Source organism: Chaetomium globosum, genomic scaffold, assembly GCF_000143365.1.
Source record: "Chaetomium globosum CBS 148.51 scaffold_6 genomic scaffold, whole genome shotgun sequence".
Classification (NCBI taxonomy): domain Eukaryota; kingdom Fungi; phylum Ascomycota; class Sordariomycetes; order Sordariales; family Chaetomiaceae; genus Chaetomium; species Chaetomium globosum.
The window spans coordinates 3,623,546-3,639,407 of record NT_165981.1 but is presented as its reverse complement, the minus strand read 5'-3'; the positions used below and the strand labels follow the sequence as shown (position 1 = coordinate 3,639,407).

At 54.7% G+C, this 15,862-nt stretch overlaps 5 protein-coding genes across 5 annotated transcripts; 1 reads left to right on the top strand and 4 right to left on the bottom strand.

The window, feature by feature from the left end:
* Positions 1 to 999: 999 nt before the first annotated feature.
* On the bottom strand, positions 1,000 to 1,576 carry CHGG_09499 (uncharacterized protein; the record flags this gene model as incomplete). The annotated part of the gene is made up of 2 exons (XM_001227425.1): positions 1,000 to 1,270; positions 1,344 to 1,576. 2 exons carry the CDS (start codon positions 1,574 to 1,576, stop codon positions 1,000 to 1,002), a joined length of 504 nt encoding a protein of 167 aa, XP_001227426.1.
* A 1,965-nt stretch (positions 1,577 to 3,541) lies between these two features.
* Positions 3,542 to 3,913, top strand: CHGG_09498 (uncharacterized protein; the record flags this gene model as incomplete). Its single annotated transcript, XM_001227424.1, has 1 exon — positions 3,542 to 3,913. The coding sequence occupies one exon, from the start codon at positions 3,542 to 3,544 to the stop codon at positions 3,911 to 3,913; it is 372 nt and encodes a 123-aa protein (XP_001227425.1).
* A 4,064-nt stretch (positions 3,914 to 7,977) lies between these two features.
* CHGG_09497 (uncharacterized protein) lies at positions 7,978 to 10,081 on the bottom strand (the record flags this gene model as incomplete). The annotated part of the gene is made up of 3 exons (XM_001227423.1): positions 7,978 to 8,022; positions 8,091 to 8,866; positions 8,941 to 10,081. The coding sequence occupies 3 exons, from the start codon at positions 10,079 to 10,081 to the stop codon at positions 7,978 to 7,980; spliced, it is 1,962 nt and encodes a 653-aa protein (XP_001227424.1).
* Positions 10,082 to 10,692: 611 nt separating this feature from the next.
* On the bottom strand, positions 10,693 to 11,681 carry CHGG_09496 (uncharacterized protein; the record flags this gene model as incomplete). Its single annotated transcript, XM_001227422.1, has 2 exons — positions 10,693 to 11,027; positions 11,093 to 11,681. 2 exons carry the CDS (start codon positions 11,679 to 11,681, stop codon positions 10,693 to 10,695), a joined length of 924 nt encoding a protein of 307 aa, XP_001227423.1.
* A 1,021-nt stretch (positions 11,682 to 12,702) lies between these two features.
* On the bottom strand, positions 12,703 to 15,453 carry CHGG_09495 (uncharacterized protein; the record flags this gene model as incomplete). The annotated part of the gene is made up of 1 exon (XM_001227421.1): positions 12,703 to 15,453. The coding sequence occupies one exon, from the start codon at positions 15,451 to 15,453 to the stop codon at positions 12,703 to 12,705; it is 2,751 nt and encodes a 916-aa protein (XP_001227422.1).
* Between the last annotated feature and the right edge of the window lie 409 nt (positions 15,454 to 15,862).

The following is a 15,862-nucleotide window of genomic DNA, read 5'->3' as shown; positions in this document are numbered from 1 at the left end:
CCCCTACTCTCCCTCCGCTGCTGCCTATCTACTTTGGCGTGGCGGTGCCGTAGGCCTATACTCATACCCACGCTCAGACTCACACTCATATCACTGCCCTACTATACGGCACTACTGTGGTGTTCCTGCCGATACCACCCATGGGGTGTCGACTAGGTAGGCTCGCACCTTGAGTGGTTGGGTGTTTCCGGATTACCGAGGTACGTGGTGGTATTCTTTCGGGTTCTTCTATTTCTAGGACATGGATAGGACGAGGGCTGATTGCGCGTATTTGGGAGTGTTAGGGCTTTTCATGGCTTCATTGCCTCTTTCTTCCCTCTTCTGTTGCCGCTTCCTTTACTTTTCTTTTGTGAGTGTATGGGATGAATAGGTATGCGGCGGGGTTAGGTGGGAATTATCCGCTCTAGGAGAGCTGGGCCGGATATTTATCTCTTGGTGTTCACATCCCTCGGAGAGCTCGGCTGCTAGCCCTGACAAGGAGTGCCTTTCTCTTTACTTCTTCGCTTTATGTGGTCTTGATGATGGTGAGGTGGCGGATGTGCCAGCCGTCCAGACACGCCAAGACGGCCCTGGCTGGCATTGCACTCGGAACAAACGTCTGCTGTGGAAGCCTCGACAATCACCGAGCCAATGTTCATATGTCATTGTTTGGCCGCAAAAGTATTGTCTGTTTTGTATATGTAGCCGTCGGGCCGCATTGAGTGGTAGCATGCCCTCAGCACTGAGAACACAACCCAATCAGAAACGAAACTCCTATGTACTCAACAAGACAAGGAAAGTGAGAGACCGTAGAGGCTAGAGAGCGAAGCTAAGAGACCAGCCGAAAAGAAAACATTCAAAATATGGCGGCCGATAGAGAAGCGAAAGGGGCGAAAGGGGCGAAAGGGGCGAAAAGATGACAGAAAGCCACTAGCTGACAAGGTAGACCTTCAGACACACCCTATCGTAATATTTGGAATTGCTCAGCACCTAGACTCGCCCCAGAGCTGGTCGTAAGTTTCAGCCATCAATTCCACGACCACAGAAATTCTCCCAGCTAGGTTCGTAGCCAATCTGCGCACCCCTATTGGTCGCAGGCCACCGTATACGCCAGCCAGACTGGTACCAGCCGCAAATTGCCGTAATATGCGCGTAGTCGTTGGTAAGATCGTTGACGGTACACGTCCAGGATGTCGAGCCGAAATTACAGACATACGCGACGGTTGTACCAGCGATCGAGTAGAAGTCGTAGCCGCGGGCGATACCACCGGGGTTACACTGGTTTGAGAGCCTGGACGGCAATATCAGTCGACCGGTGGTCCAGGGCAGCATCGGCCGTACTACCGCAGTAGGTAGAATCGGACTGGCGGCCGGTGATACGCGATGGTAGAGAGCGCCCGGGCTTGGGAGCCGAGAGGAGGGAGCGCTTTTCCTCGGGGCTTAGGGGTGGGGCGATCAGCGTGTGCGCTACGGTGCCGTTAGCATCGTAGCTAACGCGGTAAACACCATCGGGCTGGTCGGCGGGGATGGTCCAGCCTGCTGCTGGGCCGGCGAAGAGGGCGCCGAAGAGGGCGCCGAGGTAGGTGGCGGGACGCATAGTGTTGAGTGGGATAGCACCGTGAGCGCTGTACGGAGAGTGAAGATTTGAGGGGGGATAATACGAGATATGTCTGGTTACTCTGATGGATCATGGCTGTTGAGGTTTGTTCTTGAATGTTCGGGAATGGGTCCTCTTCTTATACCCCGACCTTCTCGACGCAACAGCCCTTCCTCCCGCCTCTATGTTGGCTCTTCATCGGGTCGAGTGGCCCACTGACACTTCTGGGTTGCTTCTGCACGATTTCAACGCCATCTCCAACCATTTGGTACCACTTTCCCTCTTTGATATCCCACATCCTGCCGGGTTTTATTAATTCAGACTCAGCCACCAATATTGGGTTGCGCTGGTGCTTAACTTGTCCCCTCACTGTGGGCGTCGCAGCCAACTATGTGCATGTACTCGGGACCGAAGTCGGGGCCGAGCATTGGATATCTTTATGTGTATATTAAGCTTCCGGGCTTGACAATGACAAATGGTCTGTGCAGGACACAAGATCCTACATATCGATGAGTACTGACTGGCGTGTTGACCGAGACAAAATCTACCGTGCATTTGGCGGCACGGCTCGAAAATCCGTTTGACAATGGCACACGGTCTGTGCAGTACACAACATCCTCTGTATCACCAAGGTCCTAGGGGGCTTGATTAAACAAAGGTTGAAAAAGAACTGCGCGCGTTGTGTCAGTCTCGGTTGCGGGGACGCACACGTTCGGTACATGTACCAGGACGTCCATGTTTTGTTTCCTCGCGAGGCTGTGAGGCCGAGGATATGGTCTTGCTTCCCTGTGTCTTCGTCCAAACGCAAATTATGCAATTTTGTCCAAGGAAAGAATGGCTATTTAAAGAAAAACACGTCGCAGAAGGATTTGCCAGGAAGTATGGTAAATGTAAGGGCTTTTGAGGTTCCTCCCCTCAGTGCCCCGCTCTTAAGATACATGTACCTACCTAAGTACTAACATGTAGTTAATACGCGACATCCTTCGGAGAGCATGCGGGAAGTGATAGCCTTGAGGCTACATGTAAGCGACACAAATGTCGGTTGACCACACGGGATAAATTGGCAACCAATTGTTGCCTTATTCTGCCCATGAATGTGTAACTAGGTGGACCACGATGTAAGCCTCAGAGCTTAAGGAGCAAATGAAGAGGAGGATTAAGGGGTCGAAGGCGCAGCTTGCAGCCCAGAAGCCGCCCACTGGGGTCATGGAGCGGCCTATCCTCCTCCGTCTTCTGATTGATTCTCACACCCGGGCCACAAGATTCCGCGCTATCAAATTACCAGTATCTCAGGAACTCTATTTGACCTGTCCTGCCCGAGCCTATCCAGGGCTCGGGAGGTCTACGTAAAGTGCATCCGCAGTGCCATAGCTTACGGAGCCTCCAGCTTCCACCAACCAACAGCTCCAAGAGCTACAGGGCCGAAGGGGCCTGCAAAGGTCTTGTCAAAAGCTCAGAACAGGAGCCTTCGTATAGTAGTAGGGGCATACAAGTCAGCTCCTATTCGGTGCCTAGAAACAGAGGCCTGGGTGCCACCGCTAGACTTATATCTCAACAAGCGGCTGGCTGACTTCGAGGGCCGGCTACAGAAGCAGGCCCTACAATCAGGGGCTGGGCCGGAGGCTGAGAGAATAACCACGGGGCATCTAATCACTGAGGCCTGCAATAAGGTCTACCGAAGGTTCAACAAGGAGGAAAACCCGAGGCCGGGGGCCCCGTCAGGGCCCGCAGAGTCCCACGCCCACTGAACTGGCCGCTAGTGTAGTGGCCCAGTGGGTTAACTACAAATGGAAGATCGGGGGGAAGGATAGGGGGTCGAATACCAAGGAGGTGGTCGAACTGGCCTGGCAGGCCCGGTGGGAACAACAGAGAGCTGGTCAACAAAGTACTACTCGACAGAGGGTATTAAACAGGAGGATAGCCGACGAAGACCCCCCAGCCCTCTTATTTACCGACAAAGCTCTGATGAGACACGAAGGTCTTACAAAGGCGCAGAGCTCCCTCCTTTCCCAGGCCCGTATCGGGGATATAGGCCTCCGGGACTACCTGTTCAGGGTGAAAGTCCCGGAGGTCCGTACCCCCTATTGCGAGTGCGGGAGGGGCAGGGAGACAGTGGAGCACTTGGTGGTTTGGTGCCCCGACCCGCCGTTACAAAGGCCGTGGGACGGCAGAGAGATTCGGTCACATCGGGACCTACAAACCGTATTACGGGGAGTAGGTGCCCGGAGCAGAAGATTTGTTAGGAAGGTCCTTGGCTGGCTGATGGACTCTGGCCGGCTACTGGAGTATAGGCTGGCCAGAAGGCTGGAGCTAGAAACAGTGGATGGGGAGGGCTAGAGGGCCCGGAGGCCGGCAAAGGGCCTCCTTTCTTTTGCAGTATGACGGATTCATAGATTGTTGTCTCAAAGTGGTAGACAGAGGTTTTTATCCGGCCTATACGGCACGGTTTCCTTTGTAAATAGCAGTAGAAGGACCGGCGCGCCCCAGGGCATATCGGTGTAGGAAATAATAATAATATTTGACCTGTCCTTCTCCGTCGATACCTTACTCGCGCGACATAGACGGTGGTATCTGTGACCCCGCCTTCCACGGGGCCGCCCGGAGCTATAGTTTTGTAGCAGAGGAAAGACCTGGTGATACGCTGAGTCAAGCATTACCTAGGTAATTAGGCGCAAACGCCAGGTGCGAGATCGCGGAGGAGCAGCGCCAGCGCGAATCCGAATGGCTAGTATGGCTACAGTCCAATGAACAACACAGGGAAACGGACAGCCTGTAGAATACGCGTTCCAGATTGAGAGTTCACGTTGCTAACTTTGCCTTTATCGACTATCATAGCGACCAGGCATTACTTCGCCTCGAGAATCACAAAAGACACGTAGCAGAAAGGTGGCAAACCTTCAACTCTGAGCATCAGCACCTCCAGTTGGATGGTGTCTTCGGAGAGGACCACGGCCCGCCACGTCTTGATGGCCTTTTGCGGGCGGCTCAAGATGCCGAAGCAGCCTGGGAAAGTGTAGGGAGTACCAGGTATCACGATAGCGTTAGAAGCACAGGGCAAATCCCTTCTCTCTGGAGGGACGTGCTACATTCGTGGTTCAGTTGGATCATGTTCTTCTATCTAGAAATGAGGGGGGGGCAGATTTTGCAGCCGGGGTTATTGCACTGCAGGGAGCTCCTGATAGTGGGAAAACGTGAGGTAAAAGTGCCATAATTATGAACAAAGGAGAGTAGCTCTCAGGAGCGGACTAAATACAAAAGAAAACCCCTTTTCCTGCATGCCAACCTTTCAGGGTGAATGCCAAGCTCTTATGTTGGACGTTATACGGGTTTAACGGATATTGGCACAGCGCAGGACACGGGGTTCATTGGGGTCGAAATTGAATGGGTTCAACTGATTTCTTGATTGATGATTCTCGCAGATTCGGAAGCCGCCTTTTCTCTGTCCCCAATTCGGGTCTGGTGCCTGGGGCTTACCAAGGTGGCCTGAGGCAGTCTGATTACTCATCCTTTCCAACATCTTAAGAGCTTACCGAGAGATGCCTATACTGCGACAGGGGTTGTCGTCCCCGAGGTCCAGGACCACGTGACGACTGCCCCAGCGGTGGATCCCCCCCTGCGAGGACGTAACTCTGGCGTAGATATTCCGACAGATTCGGAGCTCATTCCAAGCGAGTCGACGCAGCACTACCAGGGAAACACACCCAACTGCTGTACGATCATCTATCTCATAAGGAGGCTGCCAAACTTGCTCAGCTCAGAACAGGCATGGCAAGGCTCAACGGTTACCTCCACCGAATCGGAGTAGCACCGTCAGACCAGTGCGCATGTGGACAAGCAAAAGAGGCAGTGGACCACTTCCTATTCCGATGCACAAAATGGACAGCGTACCGAAGAAAGATGCTCGAATGTACAGACACTCAGAGAAGCAATATTTCCTTCTATCTAGGAGGGAAATCGCCGTCGGACAAGAACGACTGGACTCCTGACATGGCTGCCGTTCGCGCAACCATACGGTTCGCAATGGCGACGGGCCGACTCGACACGAACGAACCACAGGCCGACTAAATCACCTAACCCACCACACCCGACAGCACCGACCCCCTCACCTCGTGACACAAATAGCAGGCACCGCTTCAACTGCTGAAGATAGGACGTTGAACACTTGGAGAATCGCCTTCAAGCCAGCCTACTAACAGCCCTACTAAACCCACGAGAATTCGCAGTGAAATGGTAACTGTCGAAATATGAACTAGAATGAACTTTACGGGCTTCAAAGAGATTAAGACATATCTTGGGAAATGTATCGTCAGATTGTAATACTAGTTGCCCTTTCGGTTGACCCGCCGGGCGTTAATAAACTACTACTACTACTACTATTCCGACAGAAAGGAAGAAAGGGTCGGGGATTGGAAAAACAAAACAAGCCATCGGAAACTTCATGGGCGCCGTGAACAACCATTCCTATCTCTTCAGCGTTATCCCCAGCGGCGATAAATACACGAGTCTCATCACAGGCACCATGACGTCCATAACCAAGGTTTGTCCCTTTTCCACTTGCTCTCGGAGCGTCCTTCATAATCCTATGGTCGTACGCTGGTATAATCGACTCACCGCAACGACATGTTGCCTCCGTTTACTTCAGGCAGGATTACACTGATAACATAATAACATTAGGCAACGCACCGGCAAAGTGAAGGAAGCGCTAACTCGGATCAGAGTCCGGGCCGAGCAAGCTACAGAGTTCAGGGTTCAAGATACTCAACAAGGCATATTGCATGTCCTGGACAATCTAAGATCCATATCACAGGGGATAGGAATTATAAAACAGCTGGTTTCTGCCGGAGACAGGACAGAGAAGACCCTACTGCGACAAAGGCCAGTCTATGTGACCTTGTCGAGACGTTTCTACTGGTGTTAGGTCGAAAAGCCACGACAACACTGGTTTCCAACGGCGAATCACAACGGGGTGAGTTGAGGCTTCGATATATGGCTTTTTGGACTCTGGAGATTCGAGGCAGAAAAGCCGCCCAGCACCATGCTAATACCCACCCCCTCCAAAGTGACTCAGAGGATTACCAAATGGGTCAGAGAGCCGTGTTCATCTTTCCTCTGGGCCTAGGGCCCGGTCTCTACCCAGCAGAGAAGCAGCTCTCTGTCATTTCCATGTTGCTTAGCGAACTAGCCCTGGGTGGCGACCCCCCCATTCCATGCATCTCCTTCACGCCTAAGTTGAGGCATCTTGCACAACAGGAGAACGACACCATGGCTCGGCAGGAAAGGATTCTCATTACAATTCTCTACTGTCGCGCGGGATAGCTTATACAGCTGCTACCAGAGGAGATGGATTCGCCATCACACAGTTTCGACACACATGTATTCGAAAGGCTCCACAGCTCCACAGCCAGTGCCTCGCCGGCAATTGACCTAATAGAGTCTTTGCTCACCCATGGCCCGCAAACAATCATGGTCGTTATCAACAAGCTGCAGTTGGCCGAATGTGTATCCACAACGCCGCACCTAAAGCGACTCGTCCAGCTCCTGAAGGCCTACGACTCGGAACGTATCATCAAGGCCCTATTGATAACTCAGGGAGCCTCTCCCGCTCTGTCAACAACGCTGAACCCGCTGACTGAGAAGGTGAATGCGAGGCGAATGACCCAAGCGAAGCCGGGACAACCATTGAAGGGGTGGTCGAGGTTGGGCGATCTCAAGGTACCCGGCGAGCACCTTGAGTAAATAACCACCCAGGGCAGGTATCACTCGTGGCGGAGCGGCATTGTGTTATATCGTTCCGTAGTTCATTTTGGGTCATCATGTTGAGGTTTTCTTGTCACGAATATGGTCGCATGCAGACGACCCGGCGGGGCACGCTGGTAGTGCCCCGAGCCAATCAGCAAAGAAGGGCCTCCTGCCATGGGAACCGGATCGTGAGCTGCAGACGCGATCCGGGGGTGACCAATCAGGAATGGATCATTGGATCGAGGAACGATCTAATGATCCAGGACGGATCGCAGGATCATGGAAGTATTCTTCGATCCAGGTACGGAGGTACCCAGGACTTAGTTAGTATATAGTCACTCGTTCTGGAGAGCTCTGGGAGTTCTCCAGTTAGCAATCACAACTACAGTTCGCTACAAGCTCGGAAGCCTACTGTTGAGACAAGCCTTTGTTGTGCACCTTTTGGCTGCACCGAACCTAAGCACCCTTGAGAGCCTTCAACCGAAGCTGAACCCTAACAGGACAGGGTCCTGAAGTAGGTTCGTCACATTTCTTCTGCATTCCAAGCGATGGTGTTCTCCTGTGCTTTCCACAATTGACGGTACACGCCCCATCGCTCGACAGATGATTCTGCGGACATGCCGCCCGAGAGTATTCCATGACTGCCGGCTTCCCCATCTCACCTATTCCACCGTCTTGGGTGGCCCATACCGAATCAAATCCGCAGCCTAGTCGTAGCAACGTCAGCAATCACCACCTCGCCACCGCATCACCACCATCAGTAACTTCAACTCACCTTCTCCGCCACCGCATAAACACTCTGACACGTATTCCCGCCCGGCAACGTCGGAAACACGCTCGCATCCACGACCCTCAACCCCTCCACCCCATACACCCGCAACTCCTCATCCACCACCCCCCCCAACTCCCTCGGCATCATAGCGCACGTACCCGCCGGGTGAAACTCGCTCGGGCTCAGCGTCTCGGCCAGGTACGCCGCAAAGTCGGCATCCGTCTGCACCTCCGCCCCCGGCGCCAGCTCCTGCGCCGCCCATGCCGCCGTGCGCGAGTTCTCCAGGTGGTAGCGCCGCGTGAAGCGCACGAGCTCGGCCATCACCACGGCGTCGAGCGGGTTGCTGAGGGCGCGGTAGTCGACGAGGGGCTCGCGCGTGTAGGGGGCGGCGGGATCGATGTTGACGGTGCCGCGGCTGAGGGGGTGCAGGGCGACGACGATGCCGTTGGTGGTGCCGCCCGTGAGGACGAGGTTGTAGAAGGCGGTGGTGTTGGTGCGCAGGGCGGTGGCGTAGGAGAGCATCTGGGCGCGGTAGCCGGCGGCGACGGTGGGGTCGGTGTTGGGCGGGAGCGCGAGCGTGTGGTTTTGCGAGGCGAGGGCGGAGGAGAGTTCGGCGGAGCGCGCGGAGATGATGGGGAAGGGCAGCCAGGCCGCGGCGTTGCCTGTGGCGATGGAATTGGGGCCTGTGCGGTTGGCCTTCCAGACGGTGTCGATCCAGGAGGAGAAGTTGCGGTCCATGAAGGCGTCTTGGGGGGAGGGGTGGAGCGTGAAGTTGCTGTCTGTAGTCTGGTGATTAGTGGTTTCTTTCGTAGTTCGACGTCTATGCACTGCACCATTCAGCGGTGACACTTACACATGAACGTTGTTTGGATCATGGGGTGGTCCTGGAAGTTCTGGCCTACACCGGGAAGGTCGACCACCGTTGTGATATTGGCCACGCTCAGGATGTTACGGGGACCGATCCCGCTCAGTTGAAGGACCTGAGGACTGTGAATACCACCGGCGGCGATAATGACCTCCTTTCTCGCACCGACCACCGTTTCAATAGTGCTATTGCTCGCGGCGCCAACGGGAACAAATGCCACACCAGTTGCCGTGGTCCCCTCCAATACTACTCTGAGGACCTTCGATTCAGTCACCAGGTGGTAGTTGGTACGGTTCGCGGCCTTGTCATGGTGCCCAGTCCGGGCGTACGACCGTTCCACTAGTGTTGGGTCCATAAAGGTCGGGTACCAGTACACGCCCGGTTCGCCAGATCCACTGTCTTTAACAAACGGCACGCCGGGGATGCCCTCGAAAGCCTTCATCTGCGCAGTTGTTCCCGGGTACTGGAAAGAGGGCCAGCCAGCATACACGCCCGAAGTATTGCCCCAGAAGCTTGTGTCGTACGTGATATTTGCTGATTCCGTGACAGCCGCATCCGGGGGCGCGAAGTTTAAAGCCCGCTTGAAGTATGGTAACAGGCTGCCCCAACTCCAGTGGGAGGCATCGCTGAAGAAGCTCCCCCAACGGGTATAATCGGCTGCCGTCCCCCTAACGGTCATCATCGCATTCACTGCGCTGGAGCCGCCGACTACTTTGCCGGCGAGCACAGCGATCGTCCGGTTTTTCAAGTTTGTTTGTGGGACGGACTGGATGCTGTACAGGAGGCTTGCATCCGACATGCCCATGAACCCTCCTTGGACGGTGCGGATGGAGGCCGAGTTGCCTGTTGAGATGATTAAATGGGGGGCACGAAGCCGTAAAGGGGGGCGGGGGATAATACTGAGCTTGCCATATTCCACGACGAGGACTGTATTCTTGCCGTCTTCACTCAACCGGTCGGCTACGGTAAGGCCCGCTGTGCCGCCGCCCACAATAATGTAGTCGTACTGCTCGTCAACATCGCGGCCGTTGAGAATTACCTTTGAGGCTTGGTGTGCTCGTGGCTGGGCTAGGCAAGTCTGCCCGGCAAATGCCAGAACTGTAACCAGAAGCGTGGATACTCGAGCCATGGTGATAGACCTAGAACATCTTGATCTTATTCGTCATTGCAGCAGATTGGAGATGAAGTGTGCTACTTTAAGTGTCAAGTGGAGCGCCCACTCAACCAAGTGCCGACGGATTCACAGCGGTGCTGACGCCCTGAATAGGCTGAACGACATTCATGGCTGTTCTTGGCATCACCACGGTTCTATGGACATCTGCTTGGTGGAGGGGCTGTCCGATTGAGTGCCCTGCATGCAAATATTAATGTGAGCGCGGGCCAAGGGGTCATAAAGGACATGGACAAATTGCGACGCGACTGTCCCTGTATTCAGGGGCCAGTTAATTATTAGCCGCGCCGTTTGTTGCTGTCTTCGCTGGTCCACCTTGTGAGGGGAATTAGATTAATGGCGACGGCAAGAACCCATGGGGTGCTTGGAGCTGCTGCATGGGCGGGTCGGATTGGAGTACCGTTTGGTGCCGAGGATACAAAGGGGGTCACCTCATCGGTTTCGAGGGACTGAAGCGTGAGCCACAATCCAGATGAAAGCTTGCTGTGATCCATCAATGGCCTGTTGATTCATATATGCATTAAGTTGGCTCGATTCTTTCAAGCCCGGCCGATGCGCCTCCCCCTACGCTACCGCTTCTCTACTAATATGGCGGCATGGCAAGGTACCTTATCCTTCAAATCTGGATCCTGTAAATCGTCTACCGTCTGGGTGGTCTTGTGCAAGAAACAGTTCCCCCTAGCATTGGTAGCCCACGCTAGGGTCCGGTTGGTCCAGGCCGGGACAAAGCGTACGCCACCGCAGATGGCATTTGGGTTGTCCTTCCCGAGAATCTCTGGGCCTTTGGACGACCAGGCAGCGCAAGCATCCATGCACGCCTCGAAGTCAAGCGTGAGCATGCCGTAAATGGGAAATTCTTTCAGCTGAGCATTGCAGTACCGCACGTAGCTGACTTTCCCAAAAACTAAGGAGAGGAACAGTCACAAGTTAGCGTGTGAGTGCGAGTTTGTGGCCGCTGAGGATCCTTACTCTGTGTGGTGTACGTGGTGCCCGAGATCTTCTCGTTTTTGTCCCCACACCCGTTCGAGAGGTCTATTATCGGCACCGGGGAAGCAGTCCCACTCGCAGCGATAACTGTAGCTGTCGTCGTCGTTGTTGCCGTCGTGGTTACTGTCGAGAAGGTCCCGTCCACGGCGTTTTGTGAGAGATTGGCAGTTTCAGCCTCGTTGGCTCGCTTCGCCATCAACCCAGTGGCCGTTGCCAGACCAACCACAGCAGCGGCGAGGACCCCGACCAGAATGGAGAGTATGAGTACCGTTTTCCTGCGGGGCCCCTCCCCATCTCCTATTGTCGAGCGGGTTGAATAGCCATGAGCTGGCGAGTCTGCATAGGCACTGGTAGGGATGGGAAAAGGCGAGCGTGAGGCCTGTACTGGCGGTTTGGGGTATTGGGGTGGAATCCAGTTGCTATCTGAGGTCAGATATGGCCCCGTCACTGCTTTGGCAGAGTCGAGACCCATCTCAACCGCTTCAGGGGCTTCGGTTCCAAATGCTGCTGAAACCTCGGGCAGCTGGGAATATTCCGGTGCTGGGGGCCCCGGAGGTGTTTTCGTCTCCATGTCGTTTTCTCGTTTGGAACATTTTTAAGTTCGCCAATCCTGCCATCGGCAGCGGGATCCCACGACAAGATGAAGAAATATGAATGATCGAACTCCCTTGCCTCGCTCGCTTGCTCCTTCTTCTCTGCCACAACGATCGGCTCTGCGCCTCGCTTCGGGACAGATGAGCGTAGTGCCAAGTGAACCGTGCCGCATCCCAATGCCACCCTTCAGTGCTTCCCTGGCGGGCCTTTGACTGAATTTGGGCAAAAATCGGATGCGGCCAGGGCTGGCGCAGCGCAGGTTAAGTCCAGATTCAGCTAGACTCCCTCGACGGCGAATGAAACACGTGCCACGAATCCACATGGACGTCGTCGGACAGAGCATGATTGGGCCAGCTTCACCTTGGCAGGTCCGGAACCAAGATCAGAGGCTGAGCTCATCCGTGAGACGGCAATTTGGCGCGACGCCAATCTCGTCCATTCAGACGAAAGAACCGTACATGCGCGGCATTGCCGGGAAGAGATCTGTTGAAAATACACAGGTCATGGAATGGTCAGTTAAACAAGAAGGGAGGGGGGGGGGGGGGTTGACCACGTAAATGGCGAAGTGGGCGGCAATGAGTGTTTCAGGACGGTTCCTCGCCAATCCCACACCTTCGATTGCTTCACACCAGGAATGATGGCAAACAAGAATAGTTGACTATCAAAAAACAAAGCAAGGTACTTGGACTGCGCCATGTCAAAAAAGGCAAGGTTTTGTTCGCGTCTCTGGCGGCTATTATTAGGTAAGATAGTTAGTTATTCCTCCTCAGCACAAACTAACATCACTAGGTAGGTACTAAAGTGCAAGAACCCCCCCTGGGTCTAGGCAAGGTTCTTTTTCAAGCTGGAAGCTCTAATTAATCCAACGCCGAGCCATCCGAACGATGAGGTATCAATCATCAAGAAAAGCAACAAAACGAAATCCAAACAGAAACAAATAAAAAGGTACCCTAGCGTCATGAAATCGTCAAAGATGAGCACAAACCTTCCAGAACGCCTCACATCTCATCCTCGAAGAACTTGATGAGGGTCCTGGCACCACTAACACCAAGACCCATGAAAGGGTAGCAGATATACACCAAGTCATTCTGCGTCCCAAACTTCTCGCGAAACTCGCTCTTCTGCACCAGCTTCAGCTGCTGGGCAACCGTCTTGTACGTCGCTGTCAGGATACGCGCCCTGATGCCGTTCAGGTTCCCGCCGGTGACCATCTCCGGCAACGCGCCGGCGCCAAAGGTGACATTTTGGACCCCAGCCTTGGCCAGCGTCTGGATCGTCGCCGAGATGAGCGCCTCGATGGTGCCGCTCGGGGAACCGGGGAAGTCGAGGGCGAACTTGATCTGATAGCCGTTGGCGGGGGACAGACGGTGCAGCACGCAGAGCGCCGCGATCTCGCCCTCTTTCGTCTCGGCCCAGAGGTACCGCCGGTGTTCCATGTCGACCCAGGGACGGACCTCGGTGATGTGCACTTGTTTGCTGCCCTTGCGGTTGTCCTTCCACTCCTGGATCTTCTTGTCGCAACGGTCGCGGAGCTCTTGCGACACGGGCTCGTCGACGGGCTGTTCGTGGATGGTGACGCCGGCGTCGTCGGCTTGGCGCTCCTTTTTGGTGACTTTTTTCGCGGACTCGATCGGCACCCGTTCCTCGGCGACGCAGCTGAGTGTCCGCCAACCGAGCTTCGAGCCAAGAATCTCTTCGACTTCGGGTCCGACAAGCAGCCAAAGCGGTCGAAGATCTTGGTGTTTCCGCATCTCCCGGAGGAAAGCACGGATCACCGGCTGATACTGCTGTGGATCGCAGAGGGGGTTGCCCATGACGAGGCTGTAACCGTTCTCTTCCGCGTAGCCGACCGCGGCGCCTGTTGCATCGTGTCGCCACACCTTGTAGCGATCGTCAAGCCATGATGTGTTGGTGGCGTCACCGTAGTTGGCGATGAGCTTCTCAACTGGCGGGAGCTCGAGGCCTGGGTAGCCATGCTCAAAGTCATAGGCATAACGGATTGTGTCGGCTTCGGGGTGCGGTAATCGCATAACTGTTTTCTTTTCTTGTTGCAGAGACTTGGGGTCGCGGGGAAAAAGTGACGCATGACGAATGTCGCCCAAGTTCAACAACAAGAATAAGAGTCGCTCCAAGCCGATTCCGCAGCCGGCGTGCGGGAGCACACCGAACTCGAAGCCTTGCATGTACTCTTCGACGCCACTGGGTTCAATGCCCGCTTTCTTCATCCGCTCTTTAAGCAGGTCGGGCTTGTGGATGCGCTGGCCGCCTGTTGTGATTTCTTGCCCACGGAGAAAGATGTCGAACGAGTTTGTCACTCTATCGTCTTGCGGGTCGAGGTGGGTATAGAAAGGTCTTGCGGACGCCGGGAACTTGTCGATGATGTAGTAGTCGGTTTTGAACTTTTCCTTGACTAGCTCACCGATCCGAATCTCGGCACGCGTGCTGAGGTCCTCAAACTCGGAAGCCTTGCGGCCGTGGTCGTCGGTCCAACCTGACGAGTTTAAAAGATCCACAGCCTCTTTGAAGGTCAGGATGGGTGTTTCTTCCAACCAGACAAGATCGTCATGAGGAAAGCGTGTCTTGACGACGTCAATCTCTTTCCTGCATCGGCGGTAAACAGCCTCGAAAATGCTCTTCATCAGCTTGTCAATCACGCGCATTGCTTCGCGGTAATCGCTGTTGATGGCCATCTCCAAGTCCATACCCGTGTATTCGGTCAAATGACGGTGTGTGTTGCTGTCTTCGGCGCGGAAGACGGGGCCAATCTCGAAGACACGGCCAAAATCGGCCGAGATGCTCATCTGCTTGCACAGCTGGGGGCTCTGCGCGAGGAATGCGGTGCGCCCAAAGTAGCCGACTCGGAACACCTCAGCCCCTGACTCGGTTGCCCCAGGCATGAGTTTGGGGGTGTGTATCTCGATGAAATTGTCGGCCTCGAGAATGGAGCGGAAGGTGCTGCAGACAACTGCGTTGACACGGAATATGGACTGGGCAGTTGGTGTGCGCAGGTAGGCGATGCGGTTGGAAACCCGGACCCTGGTTGACGCCATACCTTCCAACTGACCCGTCTCCTCATCTTCCTCGACTCGGTCCATGCTGAAGACGTCCATCGGGAGGTGTTCCTGTACCGGCACCACCGAGTGCATCGTATCAATCCTGACTTCGAGCTCGCGTATCGAGCAACCTTTGATCTCCTCGGGGGGTCTCTGAAGTATCCCTTGGACGTGGACAAACCCTTCGCTAACGAGATGTTCAGCCCAGCGCACAAAGTTCTCCGAAATCTCTCCCTCGCGGTAAGCTAGTACGCCCTGGATGAGTTCGATCTGGTCGCGAAAGATGACGAAGGCCAGTTTGGAACTCATGCACCGGACGTGATGGATACGGGCAATGAAACTGACTGCCTTGCCGGCATTAGAAGGGTCGGCCGCGAGGGTTTGGATGGACTCCGTCTTGGCAAGCACATCGTCCGTCCTGGTGCCGTAGCGGGCAGCGATCTCGGGCGGGTCATCTTGGTGTGCTCTTTCCTCCTCCTCTTTCCGCCGCTGTTGAAATGACCGCCTCTCGTTCTCGCGCTCGTCCTCCTTCACGAGCCGATCCTGCGCCTTCTTGAGCTGTCTTTCATGTCGAGTATCGTTGTCGAGAGCGGAAACGTTGCCAATGTGTGGCTTGGTCATGTGGTTCTTAGCCGTGGTGTGTCCGATGATCCGGTTTAGAGCCAAAATTGGCTTCTTCAACCCGCCTGGCGACATGTTTACTAGATGGGATGGGGAGGAGTTCCTGAAGACTTCGTGTCGGGTGAGCGTGTCGTAGGGATATCTGCCGCGTGACGATTCGCGGGGTTTGCTTGGGCTAACTTCTAAAGTGTTTCGTGACCGGAAGTATCGGTGTACGAAGGCTGAAGCGTTGTTGAATGGGACCAACCGACCAAGTGGAGGTTCGAGACAATAGCGTGGGAAATAAAAGCTGTGAACAGGAGATAGAACGATGGTAAAAACGACCAAGTTTCCTTGGCGGCGCAACTTTATTTAAACCGGAACCTGTAAAACGATCGGCCAAGTTTTTGGTTAACACTTGAAGGTTCCAGGAAAAGTTCTGGACCTCGTGGCCACCAGGCAAGGGGCAGCTGGGGCAAACAAGGAAGGCGCATCGAAGTCGGCA